Source organism: Armigeres subalbatus, chromosome 2, assembly GCF_024139115.2.
Source record: "Armigeres subalbatus isolate Guangzhou_Male chromosome 2, GZ_Asu_2, whole genome shotgun sequence".
In the NCBI taxonomy this organism is placed as follows: domain Eukaryota; kingdom Metazoa; phylum Arthropoda; class Insecta; order Diptera; family Culicidae; genus Armigeres; species Armigeres subalbatus.
Window position 1 is genome coordinate 225,731,136 of NC_085140.1, and position 18,283 is coordinate 225,749,418.

General features: G+C 40.2%; 1 protein-coding gene across 3 annotated transcripts in view; it reads left to right on the forward strand.

Moving 5' to 3' along the window:
• The window catches only part of LOC134211772 (integrator complex subunit 3 homolog), a 225,563-nt gene that overhangs the window by 186,465 nt on the left and 20,815 nt on the right, over window positions 1-18,283 (forward strand). For 2 of the 3 annotated variants that reach the window (XM_062688996.1, XM_062688994.1), the window contains 2 exons: window positions 6,316-6,578; window positions 6,645-6,669. In XM_062688996.1, coding sequence (XP_062544980.1) covers window positions 6,316-6,578; window positions 6,645-6,654 — 273 coding nt within the window. In that variant the 3' untranslated portion in view covers window positions 6,655-6,669. Of the gene's footprint in view, window positions 1-6,315; window positions 6,579-6,644; window positions 6,670-18,283 lie in introns of those variants that run through there. The other variant, XM_062688995.1, reaches the window with a different exon arrangement.

Sequence of the window (18,283 nt, forward strand, 5' to 3'; positions counted from 1 at the left end):
TTGGTGTGCGCAGGTTTAGAGGAAACGGCGGAACACGTGTTGTTCGTGTGCTCACGTTTTCGCGCAATGCGTGACCACATGCTTGCCACATGTGGTCTGGACACTACCCCGGACAACCTAGTTCGGAGGATGTGTAAAGACGAAGTTGGCTGGAACGCCGTTTTATCGGCTATCGCCCAAATCGTCTCGGAGCTACACAGAAGGTGGCGCGTGGACTCAAGCGATGGCTAATTCAGGCGCAAATAAGAGGTGGTCCAAGGGATCGGAGTCGGCTTCATGGGTCATACCGGTGGTCATGCTCTGTGGTCGAACTCGATCCTTTTATCGAACAAGTGGCCGCGCGAAGAACAACATGGTATCGTCGCTTTCGCGGCGTCGGTCAACTCAGGCGGGTTCCGAGCCCGAGGACGGAAAGGGGTCCTCGTCAAGGCTGGGGCAGGCGTAGGCCTCGCGTCGGCAAGTCCCTCTGTGTGCTGGCGAATAGGCCCTATCGCAGAAAGGTCAATTTGGGGTGCACGCGGCATCATCATTCTTGATACCAGTCGTGCAGAGGGAAGCAGGCGCGAAGTCGACCCTGCCCACCTTCCGAGGACATAGGGCGTGGTAAGGCCACCTGGAAAGCCGGCAATGCGCTGGCACGATACCATGGTGTTCTTCTAAAAAAGCGAGTCACGATGTTCGATGCTGCAAGGACACGCAGCTAACCCCGAGGGTGCGTCATGCAATGGCCCCACTTTGAAGCATTACTTTCTGGTTGTACCCAAGGGACGATGGGCTTGGCGGCAATGGCAACGGTTTCGCTGGACGGGGATGCAGCCCTGCATCCCTCATTGGAGGTGGCCCTAACCCCGCACTTCCTGGTCAACCCAGGATGTCTGTTGAGCAGATTCCCCCTCCATTGTTTAGGAAGAAAAAAAAGACATCACCTAAATTCGTCGAACTGAGTCGATTGGTATATAACACTATGGGTCTCCGGGCCTTCTATAAAAAGTTTGTTTTTGGAGTGATCATATAGCCTTTATCGTATACTTAGTAGACGAGAAAGGCAAAAATATCATGTTTTTTCTTCTTCCGGTCTCTACTGGCAAATATATAAAAAATTTCATAGTGAAATTCAGTCGAGAGCAAGTGATAACACTACTCATGTATTCCAAAATGTATGTTAATGAATCTAGTATTCATGTCGTTTCTATTGATTTGACCACTTATTAAGGGTTTTCAAGATCCATATATCATCCTCTTGCTCTTACTGTTTAAATCGGCTTTCCCAATAAGGCAAACACAAAAACACTTGCTAAAAATGTCTTGATGTCAAAGCTCACACATCCTATTTTCATTTAATATGAATCGTTATGTTTTAGAAATAAGACGTTCTTCTCTTGTAAAACAGTTTAGTTCATTAAAAAATCCTCCGTATGATTTCTTAGGAGGTAAACATATTTAGGGTAGAATACGGCATTGGCAGGGTGCGACAGTTGTTGGCACCCTCAACAATATTTGCGTTTTCCAGCAAACAAACACAACATAATCTTGATTCAATCACACAATTTCAAGTCTAAGCTTTCATTTGAATAAGTTGTTTGTGTAAAAGTAGCAAGATTTGATGTGTTAATCACCGAAACAAATTTGCACCTACGAAATTCTTGCCATTATTGCATTGCCAAAGAAAGCAGCGCACGAAAAGCAAACTGTTACTTACTTTTTTGGATCGCCTGTTTCTCCTCTTAATTGTGTATGACACGACAAATTGAGTACGTAAACTACTTTTTACACTTTATCACCACTTGATTGTCAGCACAAAGAGCAAATTTAAGCAATATTTGCACTATGTTTCACTAAATAAAATCGGGACTGTTCGTTTTCTTTGACAGCAGCACATTTCGTAATAGAGCGAGAGAATGTGTTTGTGAGCATATCAAACACACGCTAAGGAGATACCACGCACAATTCTATGTGAGTTGATTTTAGCAAAAATACGAACAAAATATCCGGCGATGGCATTTATTTTAAAAAAAAGTGTTAAAATACAAATGCATCATATTTTTTACGCAAACCATGCATTATATCAAAAGTGATAGTAACACCGTAGTATTTTAACCCTTATGTGGCTGACAGGACCGTTTTCCTTTTGCAACTTCAATACTTTCCAAGCTCATCAAAAAAATCATAACCATTCCTGTTCCTACATAGCGCATTTCAACCATAAATAATTGCCTACTTTTAGGGTATTATCTATTATTCAACTGTGAAACGTAGTGTAAGAATGGGGTGGCTCCAGCGGCTGGATAGGACAGTGCTGCCCATTATTCAACATATGAAGACTTACGAGGTAGAATATATTGTTAATATACTATACTACCAGAACCGACAAGCTTCGTTTCACCTAAAATTGATTAATTATATATTTTTTACATTATTTAAAAGCAGTATTCGAAATTTGCAAATTTGGATTCCATTTTTAGATTAATTTTCGATTACAGCAGAAATTTGTACTTTATTTGTATGGGAGTCCCCTCCAGAAGATGAGGGTCTAATACCATCATGAGAATCTTTATCGTTCCCAAAAATCTCTACATACAAATGTTCATGCCGTTTCCTGATCTATAAGGGCAGACAGACAAAAATTAATTCTTATGTGTATAGATTTGGTTTTGCAACAATCTCCTTTGACGTCCTCACGTCTGTGGAGTGGACGTCCTGACGCCCCTAACTAGCTCACCTTGTATTTCTCCCAGGGTCGACTATCATCCTGCTTAAGGGGCACACGCAACCTTCCAGGTAGACGGAACAATAAAGAAGAGCTTCAGAAATAGCACAGGGATAGCTTCCGAAATCAAAAGACGGACAGGTACATTCTAATTCATATTGTTTTTATTTTAGGTTGAATCGTGGGTTAGGGTTAAATGTTAGTAACGTTCCGGCCGATCGGAATAGTTGGGGCCCATGGTTGGCATGCTACAGGTAGGGTAGGTGGGCGTTCAAACATACCTTTTCCGGAGTGGGGGACTTGGGTGGTCACTTCCGGAGTCTTGGCGAGGATTCGGGGATAGAAGCGGGCCAATGCTCTGAGCTCTTGATGCAGGACTCTTTGTGGTGTTGGATCGTACGCGATGATCATGGAGGACCGGAGCGAGCGCTCCATTCAGAAGAAGCTCGGGTTCGAAGGAAAGCGATCTACGTCACCCGGTTGGCGGCGCTGGGTGGGTACCTGGGCCTTCGCTTGAGAGGCTTTCCTACAACGGTGGGGCTAGCCTGGCCACAAGGCGGGATCGATGTTTCGACGGTACTCGATGTTCCGGCTGGGTGTGTCGAGCCTGCTCCACCACCCTTCGGGAGGGTCGACCGGGACGATGACCGGAGAGACCGATCCGAGCTGCACGGAGCGGTTTTTTTTTGGAGTGGCCCCGGGTTCTTCGCGGTTGGCGTCGCGTGGCAGAAAACCTCGTGTTTGCGGACGACAAACTTTGAGGTTACCCTGGCCGCTGTCTGCTTGTCGGTGGCGTACCGACCAAAAGATGACGTGTGGCTTCCTCTGCTGCGAGGCGTATCGTTCGGAGCTCTTCTGCACTCCCGGGCTTCACTGACCGGCTGGGGCGATACACTCCTCTTACGTCCAGCTACGTGTCGACGCCGCACCGACCAACGTGGAGGGGTTGCGATCTTCCACAGCTTCACTAGCGCTACAGGCGGCCTCGGAAATCTTCAAAAGTTGGCTGGTTTCCTAACGCGTGTTTGGTGACCTCTGTCTTGGACCTTGACGATTGGGGTCCTCACTTTTCAACGCTAAACGACGGCGGTTGGATCGTGAACTTCGATCCCGAGAAAAATCCACGCGGAAACTCGCTACTTTTCGACCTCTTCTCGTGACTGGTCTGCCGTTGACTCCTTGGCTGGTTCCTTTTTTTTTCCTCTCCACCTTTCTATCCCCCTCCCGTTTTCTCATACTTTTTGTCTTCCTTCTCTTTCGGTTGTCAATTCGCTCCGGATGTATCTCTTCGCCGTCGCCGCAGTGGAGATGTGAACCGGTGGCGTTAGTCGGGTACACGGTCAAGCCGGAATAGCCACATAATAATTATTTTATTTATGTGCCTATTCGCTAACTGAAGTGCTTCATGCATAGCCTCACAATATTTTGTTCTTTGATTAGTGTTCGGTTAGTAAGAGGTACCTTTTAGTGCATTCTGGCTGATAATCCTCGAAAATTGTTACCCACCCAGCGCCGCCAACCGGGTGACGTAGATCGCTTTCCTTCGAACCCGAGCTTCTTCTGAATGGAGCGCTCGCTCCGGTCCTCCATGATCATCGCGTACGATCCAACACCACAAAGAGTCCTGCATCAAGAGCTCAGAGCATTGGCCCGCTTCTATCCCCGAATCCTCGCCAAGACTCCGGAAGTGACCACCCAAGTCCCCCACTCCGGAAAAGGTATGTTTGAACGCCCACCTACCCTACCTGTAGCATGCCAACCATGGGCCCCAACTATTCCGATCGGCCGCAACGTTACTAACATTTAACCCTAACCCACGATTCAACCTAAAATAAAAACAATATGAATTAGAATGTACCTGTCCGTCTTTTGATTTCGGAAGCTATCCCTGTGCTATTTCTGAAGCTCTTCTTTATTGTTCCGTCTACCTGGAAGGTTGCGTGTGCCCCTTAAGCAGGATGATAGTCGACCCTGGGAGAAATACAAGGTGAGCTAGTTAGGGGCGTCAGGACGTCCACTCCACAGACGTGAGGACGTCTGTGGAGATTGTTGCAATTGGCGCCCAACGTGGGGCGGTTGCGATCTTCCACAGCTTCACTAGCGCTACAGGCGGCCTCGGAAATCTTCAAAAGTTGGCTGGTTTCCTAACGCGTGTTTGGTGACCTCTGTCTTGGACCTTGACGATTGGGGTCCTCACTTTTCAACGCTAAACGACGGCGGTTGGATCGTGAACTTCGATCCCGAGAAAAATCCACGCGGAAACTCGCTACTTTTCGACCTCTTCTCGTGACTGGTCTGCCGTTGACTCCTTGGCTGGTTCCTTTTTTTTTCCTCTCCACCTTTCTATCCCCCTCCCGTTTTCTCATACTTTTTGTCTTCCTTCTCTTTCGGTTGTCAATTCGCTCCGGATGTATCTCTTCGCCGTCGCCGCAGTGGAGATGTGAACCGGTGGCGTTAGTCGGGTACACGGTCAAGCCGGAATAGCCACATAATAATTATTTTATTTATGTGCCTATTCGCTAACTGAAGTGCTTCATGCATAGCCTCACAATATTTTGTTCTTTGATTAGTGTTCGGTTAGTAAGAGGTACCTTTTAGTGCATTCTGGCTGATAATCCTCGAAAATTGTTATCGTCTGTAACAGTTTAAAGTAGTTTACGTCGAGCGGTCGTGTCTTGTACACAACCACCAAGATTTTTTTTTTGATGAAACAAACATCACGTAAGGACCGCAAAGAGCAAGTTGTATATTTGAAACTGGTTGGTAGACTTTTGCTTACGACTCTAAGGCATTACAAAAGACAAAAGATGTAAATCTTGGCAGCGGACAAAAAGCATATAAGTTCCCTTCTCCAAAATAGCCAACATTATTCAAATATGTTGAAAATGGTAAAAGTTATGGAAATGTCAATATCTGAATACACTAGTACCCTATCTGCCATTCACGTCTGTTTTTTGTTGGCCGCATAAGGGTTAAATATATTTTACAATGTGTTTAAATGCTTTTGCCTATCTGTCTACATGACATAAAATTGATGCCAAGGCTAAAAATTCATGTTTTGTTTTAAGCCAGTTTTGATAAATATTAAAGTTTGTTCCAAAATTGAGTGAAGCGAGATGAGCGTGCGGTCGATTAATATGAATGAATTTTACTACTGGAGGATATAAACAAACAGCATTTGGCACCAATACATTACCAGTTTTCTACTTCCATGTCTAGTTGCTAAATGGAGCAAACTCATTGCTAATAATAGAAATTGCTATGCCAATAGAAGAAACGTTGACCTGTTACTTTATATTAAATTTACTGAGTTTGTGGTAAAAGCTGCTATATTTAGTGAATACCAATCATAAAAGAAAGAGCATACAAATGTATACCAGTTAAACTGTACCTGTTTTTTAGTGTAATTATTATTGATTATTTTTATCATTCAATTTGGTGAATGTCTTAGACTGCCAAGAATAGGTATTTTCCCCTATTTCTATTTACATATCAATTGAGCATGAGCGATTTTTCTCATTTTTTTCTTTTCAAATGTGTTTGTTTTTTAATATTTGAAGGTTTTAAAAATTTTATCCTTATATTTTGTTCTGTTTTGTGTATTTCAGAAGCATTTCGCCGATTTATTCGCACTCGCTGCAGAAGATGAAACTTCAGCGGCTGTTGGACGGAGAAGCACAAGTAGTCGTGGCCGCAAACCACCGGCAAGTAAAAAAGAATCTTCAGCTTCGAACAGTAGTTCAAAAAAAAATACCGATACTACGTATGGTAGCGACGATTCTACAGATGTAAGTAGAGGACGAAAACAATTTGAGCTCATTAAACTATTACTTGTTATTAAACCATATTTTGCACATCTAATATGCACGAAGTAAGTTTGAATGCGCATATTTAATGCCCATAAAAAATGCATTTATATATTTTTGAATTCTTCTAGACCGCACTAGAGTACCTATTCGAGCACGTATCAGAAAAACCCAGATTATAATCCACCTAGCAGTGATTGTGCCTTTCTCGTGCATTATTAAGGTGATTATAGAATGAAGCCGGTGGTGAATTTCAAATTCACCACACGTTTATCTACATACATTTCCAAAAGCCCAAATCTGGCGTAATAGCTTTCGTACAGTGCCGAAACTCAAATTATGTTTGTTCAGCATAACTAAGCAAACGATCTACCATTATTTCAGCCCCATACGCGTTATGATTCTTTCATCTCGTGCTCTTGAAAAAAATATTGGAAAAGCACGTGGTTTACAAAATGGCCGATTTCTGGCTTTATTGTATAATCACCTTAAACAACCCTAATCAATCAAATGGGTCTCCAGATAGCCTATCAAAGGCGTAGGATTGTCAATCCGGAAATGGCGAGTTCGATTCTCGGTCAGGTGTAGAATGTTTTCAGGTGGGAAACATTTTCGACTCGTTGAAACACGGGCCATGTTCCATTTGGAAGGTAGAGTTATAAAAGAAGAAGAATTGATCAAACACAGAATTGAAAAACAAACCAGTCCTAATTTATCTTCTACTCCTGTTACATTTGGCGCCCAACTAACGATTTGGTTTTAACTGTATATAAAAAGAATGCATATGTATACTATATAGACTTCTTCTTCTTCTGATTGGCATTATATCCCCCACTGGGATATTGCCGCCTCGCAGCTTTGTAATTAGTATTCATTGATCCCTTCCACATTTGTTAACTGCGAAGTTTCTAAGGTGCAAGCTAGAGTAAAAGTGAGGTGCGATACGACGCGACGCGACACACGTAAAAGAATAACGATGAAACGATTCCCAAGTGAAACGGTTCTAGTTACGATATTGATACAACTGCATCCACTTACGCGCCAAGCAAGTTGACTATTCTACTTGCATGTGGATCAGCACGAGTTTTTCCGGCAAGACTCCTCAAGGCGAGTCCTAATGCTATAAAGATCAATCCCGAACCAATCACGTAACAACTGTTAGTGTCAATCTCACTCCTTCAAAAAGGATAACAACGAGCGATTATTTGACGAAAAAACCGATTAACCAAGACCAAGAATACTTTTTCTTTAGACTCTAATTTGTCTCTATTGTGCTTTAGTTCATATCTATATTCATATTTCTCAGTTCCGTAAACCTAACATGCTTCTAACTACTGCGTGCACGCTCTTTGACCTGGCTATGTCTCTTCTTACAATCAATGTACTTTGCGAACGAATGTTGGAAATATTGAAGTGATCTGACCTGTTTGCAGCACCCTTTGCCCACGAGCTCGACGACGGCTATCAGAGGCTGATCTCTCTCTCTTGCGACTCGGGAATCATGCGACGGTGTATTACGCTACCGAATCCACCAGCTTGAGCGACAGATCAACCTCGACGTGGTTGATAGCAGCGGCTTCGGTGTCGTAACCCAAATTCGTGGTTCGTGGTTGTGGTCGATACCGTTCTCGATCTCCGGGTTCCCTTCGACGCCAATGTCCGGGCGATTCGATAAAATACGGTCGAATCTCCTTGGAGGCGTGGATTACCTATGGCCCAGGGCGCGCGAGGGTCCGATGCGGGCTCGACGACGAGGCGGGCCTACAAGCCGCCGGGCTTCTGACCGGTCCCTAGAAACAGCGTGGCTAGTCGCTATTTCCTACGCCCTACACTAGCACCTTCTCTTGAAGGATAGTGTCCTGGGCCTCGAGGGATTTTTTCACGTGCTATACAACGGTACAGCACAAAGTTTCAATTTTTACAATAACCATACACTGGTTCGATTTTTCGTGTAAAAACTTGTCGCACAGGGCCAATAAAATAGCTTTCATCCACTACACTTTCTCTAAAAATTGATAGTCGATCGCCTAGCAATCACTCTCTCTTCGTTATCAGGATTTAACGTTTCACAAATTCCTACGTCTAGGTTCAAAGCCGATCGAATAGAGAATCCTTGATCTCAGTACCCAACGCGATACACGATCCGATGCCCCTTTTTTCCCTTTCATTGTTAGTGAATCATATATCAGTTCCGACTTGAACTGACAAGGCTAATCGCTATCGTTTTTGATGATGAGATTTTCCCATCCAAGTTGCCACAGGATAGATTTGAAAATGTGGTTCCTAAACCCACCACTAAGGACGCTCGTGTTGTTAAAATATCGATTAACCCTTGCTCATCCCAGGCAATAAAATACAAAGTAGACTAGCTTGGCGATAAAGTGTGAGTTTATTTGGTTTATTTTATTAAATATATTGATCTTTCTGTAACCCTGTTACAACAATTATTATCAATTAACTATCAAATTGTACTGTCGTGTATCATCGAATCGCGCCGTCGCGTTTACTCTGGCTTCAGTGTAAGCCAAGTTACCTTTTTTGCATACGTATATCATGAGGCTCACTAACATAACACGATGATACTTTTATGCTCAGGGAAGTCGAGAAAACTTCCTAAACCGGACCGGGAATCGAACCCAGCCTCCTTCAAGATGGTCTTGCTTTGTAGCCGCGTATCTTACCGCACGGCTAAGGAAGGTCCAACGATCGTCATACGTTGTGAAATTATTTTACGAAAACATTAGGGTGGCTGTTCCGGTAATAGTGGTGTACCAGTAATAGTAGATACTTGATTTTCACTGGAATTCATATCATAGCGATTGCTTATAATAGGTTAATTTGTTCGAAAAATATTTGAAATTTTCCGGGAAAATATAGGAAAGCATAATTTTTCCTTATTTTTTTTTTTGCTCCATTGCATCAGTAATAGTGTGGCGTTCCTATAATAGTGAATCTCATAAGAAATCAATGGGATTCACTATTATAGGAACAGAAGTTAGCAAATACCACTATCACTTGTTCAAGTCCCAAATAGTGGAGGAAGCGATTTCTAAAAAAACAGTATTTTAAAGAATCAACACACCAAAGTAGAAAAGAACAGCTTTCTGCCAATATATTCACATCACAGGAGATGTTCCTATAATTTGGTACGAATCAAACAATTTGGACTTGTCACTAATACCACTATTACTGGTACACCGACCCTAATTGTGAGGAGGAAAAATAGTGTCGTCTGTTTGGCCGTGGCTCCTACTGCGGCTGCCGTGGCTTTGTTTTCTTCTAATATCTCATGGAGCTCATTTTAACAGATAAAAAATATTAGCTGGATATAGAAATTGATTTTTCAAATGTTGTTTATGCATTTTTATTTATCAAAACAATTGTCGCGGTATTACGCCATCTTCTTCGCGAATAGTGTCTAATACCGTGACTAGGCTATACCGTGAAGTTGATTATTAATAAAATAAAACGTAATTATCACATTAGATATGTAATGTACATATACCACTAGACAATATCGTGTAGGTATTTAAACATCGATATCAGATATCTACAACATGTTATGCGTAGGATAACTAAGGAAGCATCGTCTAGATGAATTACATATTGCGATATGAATTATTCGAGTCGAGTACTTCACCAAAAAGAAACTTCTGTTAGAAAACTTGAAGATGATATACATCTAATGAACACACAAAATGTCTTCATTGTGTCGTTTAGCACATAATTGCTAATTCGAGACCACACATAAAGTTTATTTGGATATATTATGCATCTCGAGATAAAATAGAATACTGCGGTTTCCTTCTGGTTGCTTCTCAGGTAATCGCAACGGTCACTAAACACAACAGAGTCAATGAAAATCTCACCCACCGTATGCACTTGCCATGATAAACACTCTCCATGTACTCAGTGACTCCGGTTGCCTCTCACTAATACAATCGAACACTGCTGTCATTTCGCGAAAAGCACGTGGTTTTGTTTTGAGCGGGAAAATTCTGCCTATCTTTTAACACGGCGGCTATCTTGACGTTTGCCTTCGCAGTCGAGCCTGCGAGTGTAAGACCGCCGCAGCACTCTAGAAAAAGATAAGCGCGACAATATATTTTCGCGTGGAGAATGCGAATGTGTACGCTGATAAACATCATAAGTTAAATCTATGGATTTTTGCCAATAAATATGTGTGGATTTTCAGTAGTGTAGTACACCGTAACTATGCTATGCTATGCTAGGACGCATAGTTTAATAAAGTGCCTATGTTATTGTAGTTTGTGAAAGGAGTCTCGGTAATAGTCGTTTCTATTCTTGAAATTTAAAAAAATATTTGATTACGGAAATAATTTATCGGTTTCTCAGTGAAATTGATGTAGTAGTCGTCAGACGTGTCAGACGTGAATGTACCGTTTCAGAGTCAAATGAGTGGTCTGCTTCTGGCGGATCGTTAACGTCTAGGTCTTCTGGTGGATTGTCAATGTCTAATGAGTTGTGTGAGTGACGATCAACTTCCTCTTCTAAATCGCTGGAGCTTCCTGAAATCGAAGAATGTTCGTTATTATTAATTGTTAATAAGGAGTGTATCGAAAATAAGTTATCCACATTATTTTATTCGAATAAAATCGGATGAATTTTAAAAAAATATTAAAATTTGTTCTGCAATATATGTTAATTCTGTTTGTTAAGTTTTATGAAAAAATATAATACTGAATAAATATTGCACTCTTCCAACATTTCTCGCTTAACTTTTCAAAAGGTCCTAAGTAACATTTTTTTCATGAATTAATTTGAGTAGTGCAATCGAAAGCTTTCATATTGGTCTGTTGATTGCGCTACTCAAATTAATTCATGAAAAAAATGTTACTTAGGACCTTTTGAAAAGTTAAAAGCATTTTTCGTCATGGTCACAAATCGGCATAAAATTGCCTCGTTTTAAAACATGATTACTTTCTGGTCCAAATTCCGGTAACATGAACTTGATTCTTTTCCCTTTTCGACAGGTTAGCGAAGGTGTAGTATTCCCTAAGCTTGTTGACCATGAATTTTTACCTTTGGGGTGGATAGCGTAACGCTTGGTCAAATTATCCACCTCGATGCTCTTCTTACGGAGCCATGTGTCCAAAACTCGAATTTCAATATCACTTTCAATTTGCAATTCATCGGAAACAACAAATTATCAACAAACAAACAAACTGTGATTTGAAACTTAACATACGAATACATTAAATGCAGGGTAAAACAAACCAATACCTTCAAAAGCTTCTGAGTAGTAACACTTTGAAAGTGGATAACTTATTTTCGATACAGTCCTTATGCGTTGATTGTTGAATGTTCCATTGGTTGTTCTTCGTTCCTTTGGAGGACCTTCATTCATATTTTCCAATTCTGAAATAGAGAGGTTTATAACTTCTAGAATATTTCTTATTTTTCTGCTGAGGGCATCAGCAGCTACGTTTGTTTTTCCTTGTCGGTGTTGAACGTCATAGTCAAAATTTTCGAATTCCAGTCTCTATCGCAATATTTTTACGTTTTTCGTAGATTTTTTTTATAAAGCTAAGGGGCTTATGGTCAGTTTCAAAGTGAATTTGTTGCCGTGGAGATATGTACGATATTTGTCTACTGGTGATGGCAAGGGCTTCCTTTTCAGTGGTGGAGTAGTTCACTTCGGTCTTATTTATTATAAATTCAGTAGAAAACCGAATTATAGCCGCTATCGAAATTGGATTTATCTCACAATCCATACGTTAAACCTAATTTCGGAAGTGGTGCGCTGTATAGCACATCACCAAATGAAAACAGCGCACCACTTCCGAAGTTAGGTTTAACGTATGGATTGTGAGAAAAATCCAACTTTGTTAGCGGCTATAACTCGGCTTTGCACTGCATTGATAATAATGTTCTGCTCCCAAAAGCTATTGGTCTTTCTGTGTTATTTTGTATTTGTGTGTTTTGCGTCGGTTGTTAAAATAAAAGGGAGATTTAAATCTGGGTACGTATGAATCTGGTCAGAGGTGATAATCTGTTTAAATTTCTCGAAACCTGTTTTGTAGCCTTCGTCTTTCACGTTGATTATTTGTCTTTTGTCAAGTTTTTTGTCAGAGGTTATGCTAGTTTGGCATAATATTTAATAAATCGCCTGTAATATCCGGTGAGTCCCAAAAACTGTTTAATTTCTTTTTGTGTAGGCTAGATGTACCAGTTGTGGCTATAGCACCAGTTGTCGCACTAGTGCTTTATATGCCAAATGGCCAATCAAATCACCGCAAACCAAGTTCATATCGATAAAGCATATTCATATGATACGATAAAACCTTTGATCTCCTCCAAAACAAGCAAAGCATAATTGTAAAAATGATTTTGCTTAATTTTTGACGTCCTTTGCACCAGTTGTCGCACTAGTGGTCCCTATTTGGCCAGTCCCATAAGAAAACAATGGGATTTGCCAAATAAGGAACCAAAATTAAGAATAGTGCCACAACTGGTGCATGCGTTCCTATTATGGGTTAATCAATTTTGATGATTATAACAAATTTTATTATGGTTTTCACAGCTGTTCTAAGGAGCAGGAAGTAAAACCTTTCGCTTGATATATAAAGTTCACCCACACGCCTTTTACTTATTTTAAAAAAAAAGTAGTTGTTCTTATGTATGGCGACAATTGGTACACCCACCCTAGTAGGAAGTTTCCACCTGAGAATTTTTGATGTTTTATTGGGGTCTGGCTTTACCCCTTCAGGAGTTATAACATGCCCAAGAAACTCAGTTTGCTTTCTCAGAAATTCACATTTATCATGTTGAATTTTGAGATTGAATTCCGTCAGTCTTTTTAGGACTTTTCCAACATTTTCCAAATGATTCTTGAGATTATAACCCGTAATAATTATGTCGTCTAAATAAACGTAGCAAATCACACCGATGAAATCGTGTAAAATATTGTTCATGGCACGTGGCAATATTGCCGGTGCGTTTTGGAGGCCCCCTTCCCCCTATGACCACGTGGTTTTTCCAAGTACAAGAAAAAAATAAAAAAAAAACTTATACAATTAAAACATATGGTTAATCCGATCAATTTTGAAGATGGACAATTCCAACTGATTCAAAATCAAACTAAACCCAGCATGCAAATTATAAATTTTCATGTTCATTCGAACATTTTGATGATGTTATCAAGTTTTAATGTGTATCAGGTATTAAGATATCTAGAACTCGCACACCTTCGATGCATCAGGAGGATACAAAAAATGTGGACTCGCAAACATGTTATAAAAGTTTTGAGAAAAAAATTGTGATGGTTTAGAAATTTTCCAAAATATCCCTGTATATATAGGGTATCTGTTCCCATATTAATAACAGCCCGTATATCAATCTCAACCGTCGATAAACCAAATAAAAAAAAAATTTAATTACAATTCCTCACATCGTATGTACACAATAACGGATGGAACACATTCTTGAATGTTTGGAATATTATTCAAGATTTTGTTTATGTAATGTTCTAATTCACAAGAATCAAATTATTAAAAGATAAAATTATAAAGCACTTTTTTTTTCATTTTCCTACCTCTGAACTGATGGTTTGATGCACTGCTCGATGGCTACTAGCAGATTCATCTGTTTTCACGCCGTTGTTTTCCACTCAATTTCAAGTCAACACAAATGTATTCTTTCAAAATTCACTTCACAACACATAAAGCACATCACATTTCCACTATAAATATAATTATACTTGAAATACCAACGCGATTTCCTATAGTTTGATATAGGTTTATTTCGAACAACGTCTTAATTATCCTTGTCCGTATTCCAAACTGTTCACATGGCTTGCGAGTACTCAAGGGTTGCCGACCTAGATTTTTATTTCAAAAAATGCTTGAATGAACTTTCACTGTGAAATTCAGCTCTTATGTTTGTGAAAAAGGTATACAGTGATCGTTCGCTAATTGGGGCACGACCTCACCCCAACTAGCGAAGCGAATGCCGAAGCGGGCGTTTTGACAAGCGTCAATGTTGATTACTTTTTGCATTGAACAAAGGAAAATTTTACGCGCCAGAAAATATCGATCCCGCCAAACACGGAAACAAAACGTCAACGCATTTTCAACGTCACATTCTGACGTTTAGCTGCTTTTTAATTGGGTTTCGCCCCAATTAGCGAACCCCCAACTAAAAAGCGCCCCAACTAGAAAAACCCCAATTAGCGAACGTTCACTGTTTCGAAAAAAATATCTATTACAAACATAAAATTAAACTAATAAGTTGAAAAACTACATCAAAAACTGCAATTTTGTAATTATATTTCAACTCAAATACAAAACATTTACGAATACGGCATCACTGCAATCATATTGTTACGTATACACACAAGTAATAGTGTGCGTATTTTATGTTGGAAACAGTATTATTGATATTGACCATTGCACGAGTCAAAATCTCCATATAAAAAAAATTGTAAACATTGCCCTCATGAGAAGTCACTCCCATTTAAACATGGGTAAAAAAAATGTAAACATTGCCCTCATATGGTGTCCGATGACGTCATGGTGCAATCGTTAATAGGTACAAGCATAGGATTAAGGTGATTATACAATCAAGCCATGTGGTGAATTTCAAATTCACCACAAGATTTTCTACTCCTATTGTCAAAAGTTCAAATCTAGCGTAATAATTTTTGTACAATGCTGAAATTAAAGTCGATTGTTAAGCATGAGTAAGCAAACGATCTACGGATGTTTCATACCCATGGGCATTGAGGTTTTCTCAATTCGTGCTCTTGAAAAATCACTAGAAAAAACACGTGGTTTCCAAGATGGCCGATTTGTGGCTTTGTTGTATAACCACCTTAACTGTTTTGAATGTTATTGAAATAGGTACATGGCGGTGATGATGTTTTTTAACTAAATACTTCTAGAATGTGATAATAATTTCATTTTTGAAGTTGCCAGATTGTTCTCAATCAAAAATTACGTGAGCTGAGCATAATTATTCTCATGTTTCTTGATTATTGGGTGAGAAATCAATGCATTTCACATGCGCATTGCCTTATTGTTATTGATATAGGAACAGATAGAAATACTAGAATAAGAGATCGGCAAAGACGCCATCTTGTTTCCAATCGAACCGTCAAAAGCGGTTCCAATTCGAGTTGTTTACATTTTGCTTCCTTAAGAAGCAAGCAAAAAGTTCAAGTGCTATCAGTATTATTTCCGCGATTTCATGCATTTTCATACGTTGCCAATTCGACAGTTTTTCACTCCGCCGGTCTCTGGTTATAGGGTTGCTAGTAGAGGCCTGAATAAGAGAAACGCGGATAGAAAATATGACTCTGCCAACACTGCATTCAATCTTCTTCATCAAAGAACAACACATGAAAAGGAAGAAATGGTTTATGTAGACAAAATCTCACAATCCGCTATTTTATGTGTCCACACCACCTAACAATAGAATCCAATGAACAATGGAATTTTATTTCATAATCTATAAATGACTTGCATATATTATTGCAAACTAATGTAAAATACATTCAATTTTGTTTATTTAAAAATTGCATAAAATCGAATTTGGCCGTTTTCAGTATTTGAGCCAATATTTTGGCTGCTTGACAGGTCTCCTGCTCGATTGGCTGCTGTTTTTGACGGTTCGATTGGCGGCACATACCTATCCGCGTTTCTCTTATTCAGGCCTCTAGTTGCTAGGAACAGATACCCTATACACCCGATTCTGTTTTTACACGGATTTTTTACACGGTATAAAAATCCCATACAAATTTTTCGCCAAGTTGCTCCATTTTGCATGATTCGAATTCAGTGCGTGTTGGCTCTTGTTTCGGACAGTAGGACGATCGCGTAATTTGCCGAAATTTTGTGTTTTGCATTGCGCGGCCGGTAATAAAGTTAATTAGTTCAGTGCGTGTTGGCTCTTGTTTCGGACGGCAGAACGATCCCGCGGTTTGCCGAAATTTTGTGTTTTGCATTGCGCGGCCGGTAATAAAGTTAACCAGCGTGTTGGCTCTTGTTTCGGTCAGCAGAACGATCCCGCGATTTGCCGAAATTTTGTGCTTTGCATTGCGCGGCCGGTAATAAAGTTAACCAGCGTGTTGGCTCTTGTTTCGGACGGCAGAACGATCGCGCGATTTGCCGAAATTTTGTGTTTTGCGTTGCGCGGCCGGTAATAAAGTTAATTAGTTCAGTGCGAGTTGGCTCTTGTTTCGGACGGCAGAACGATCGCGTGATTTGCCGAAATTTTGTGTTTTGCATTGCGCGGCCGGTATTAAAGTTAACCAGTTCAGTGCGTTTAGGCTCTTGTTTCGGACAGCAGAACGATCGCGCGATTTGCCGAAATTGTGTGTTCTGCATTGCGCGGCCGTCAATGCCTGTTTTGTCGTGTTTCTGCTCAGTAAGCAGATAGTTCGCCCGGCCGAGTGAGTAAACAATTGGTGCGTGATCGGACGTGTTTCAGGTAGGATTTAGAACATTCGTAAAATCCGAGTTTTTGGTTCTGATTTTAATGTTCGGTGAATAAGTGTGCGGTTGAACGTGTTTTGTATATAATGCGAAACATTTGTAAAATCCAGGTTACTTTGTCCTCCTTCGGACGGTTCATAAGTAAATTGATGAATATATTTTATTATTTTTTCAGCATATACTGTTATTAATTAGGAAAGCTTTGATCACCGCGTGACTTTATCGAAATTAATTTATTGGCTTTTTTCGGTGATAATTATACTATTCAGAGCGAATATACTGTTATTGACAAACGCTCTATATGGTCGAATAGACCTCCGTATTGGCTACTCAACCCATCAACAAAAATGTTCCTTCCTGAGACATCTATGAATACAGTGTGGACTTCCTGCATCTTCACTAGTAGATGTTGAACTAACATTCCTTCCCTTCCTTTCCTGATTGTAAGGTCGTGGCCAGGTATACAACTGCTACTGTATAGGAAAAGGTACTAATCCCAAGTACCAATTTGCGACAGTACAGGTATGTTCCGTTTTTATCAACACGGTCCGTGAGTTTCAGTTGATAAAATCGGAACAGTGACAAAATCGGAATAGTTTTCTTAGACGATTTTTTACAGCTAAAATTTTAGCAAAAATGATTTATTGCTGGTAAAATGTGAGATTTTCAGCTTCTAACATTTTTAAATGCTAAAGGACTGTCCATAAACTACATGAGCATGCTAGTGGGTGGCAAGGGTTAGTGAAAAAAAACATAGGAAATATACATTTATCATCAATGGTGACTGGTTCAAGTTCCTGACAAGTAAGGAGTGCATCAAGGGAACGTCCATAAATGATGTTACAAAAAATTAACCATTCCCAAGCAACCAGAAGTTCAGATTTTACTTAAATTTACTCTTAACCGAACTAATTGGTTCACTATGGTTCACATCAAGTTCCAAGCATCCTTTAACGGAACTTTAAAGTTCACTTTTACGCTCCCACCATACAAAAAATTACTTAAAATGAGAGCTGATTAAGCCAAAATAGCCCTTCTTATCCGAACTTCTGGTTGCTTGGGTTGTTAATCCCTCCTCCATTCGTTGTCCCACTTTTTGTATGAAATTTTATATAAATTGATATGAGTAGTCAAACTTTTTGAAACCCTCTCCCTCTCTCTCCTCCGCGTGACGTAATTTATGAACGTCTCCTTAGATAAGGTGGCATCCGTTGATAACTTAACAATAAATTTGAGAATATTTGACCTCCTTAACCCTTTCGGGACGGATGGGTCATATATGCCCAGCGTTTGAGATTGGCTGTGAAAAACTATCG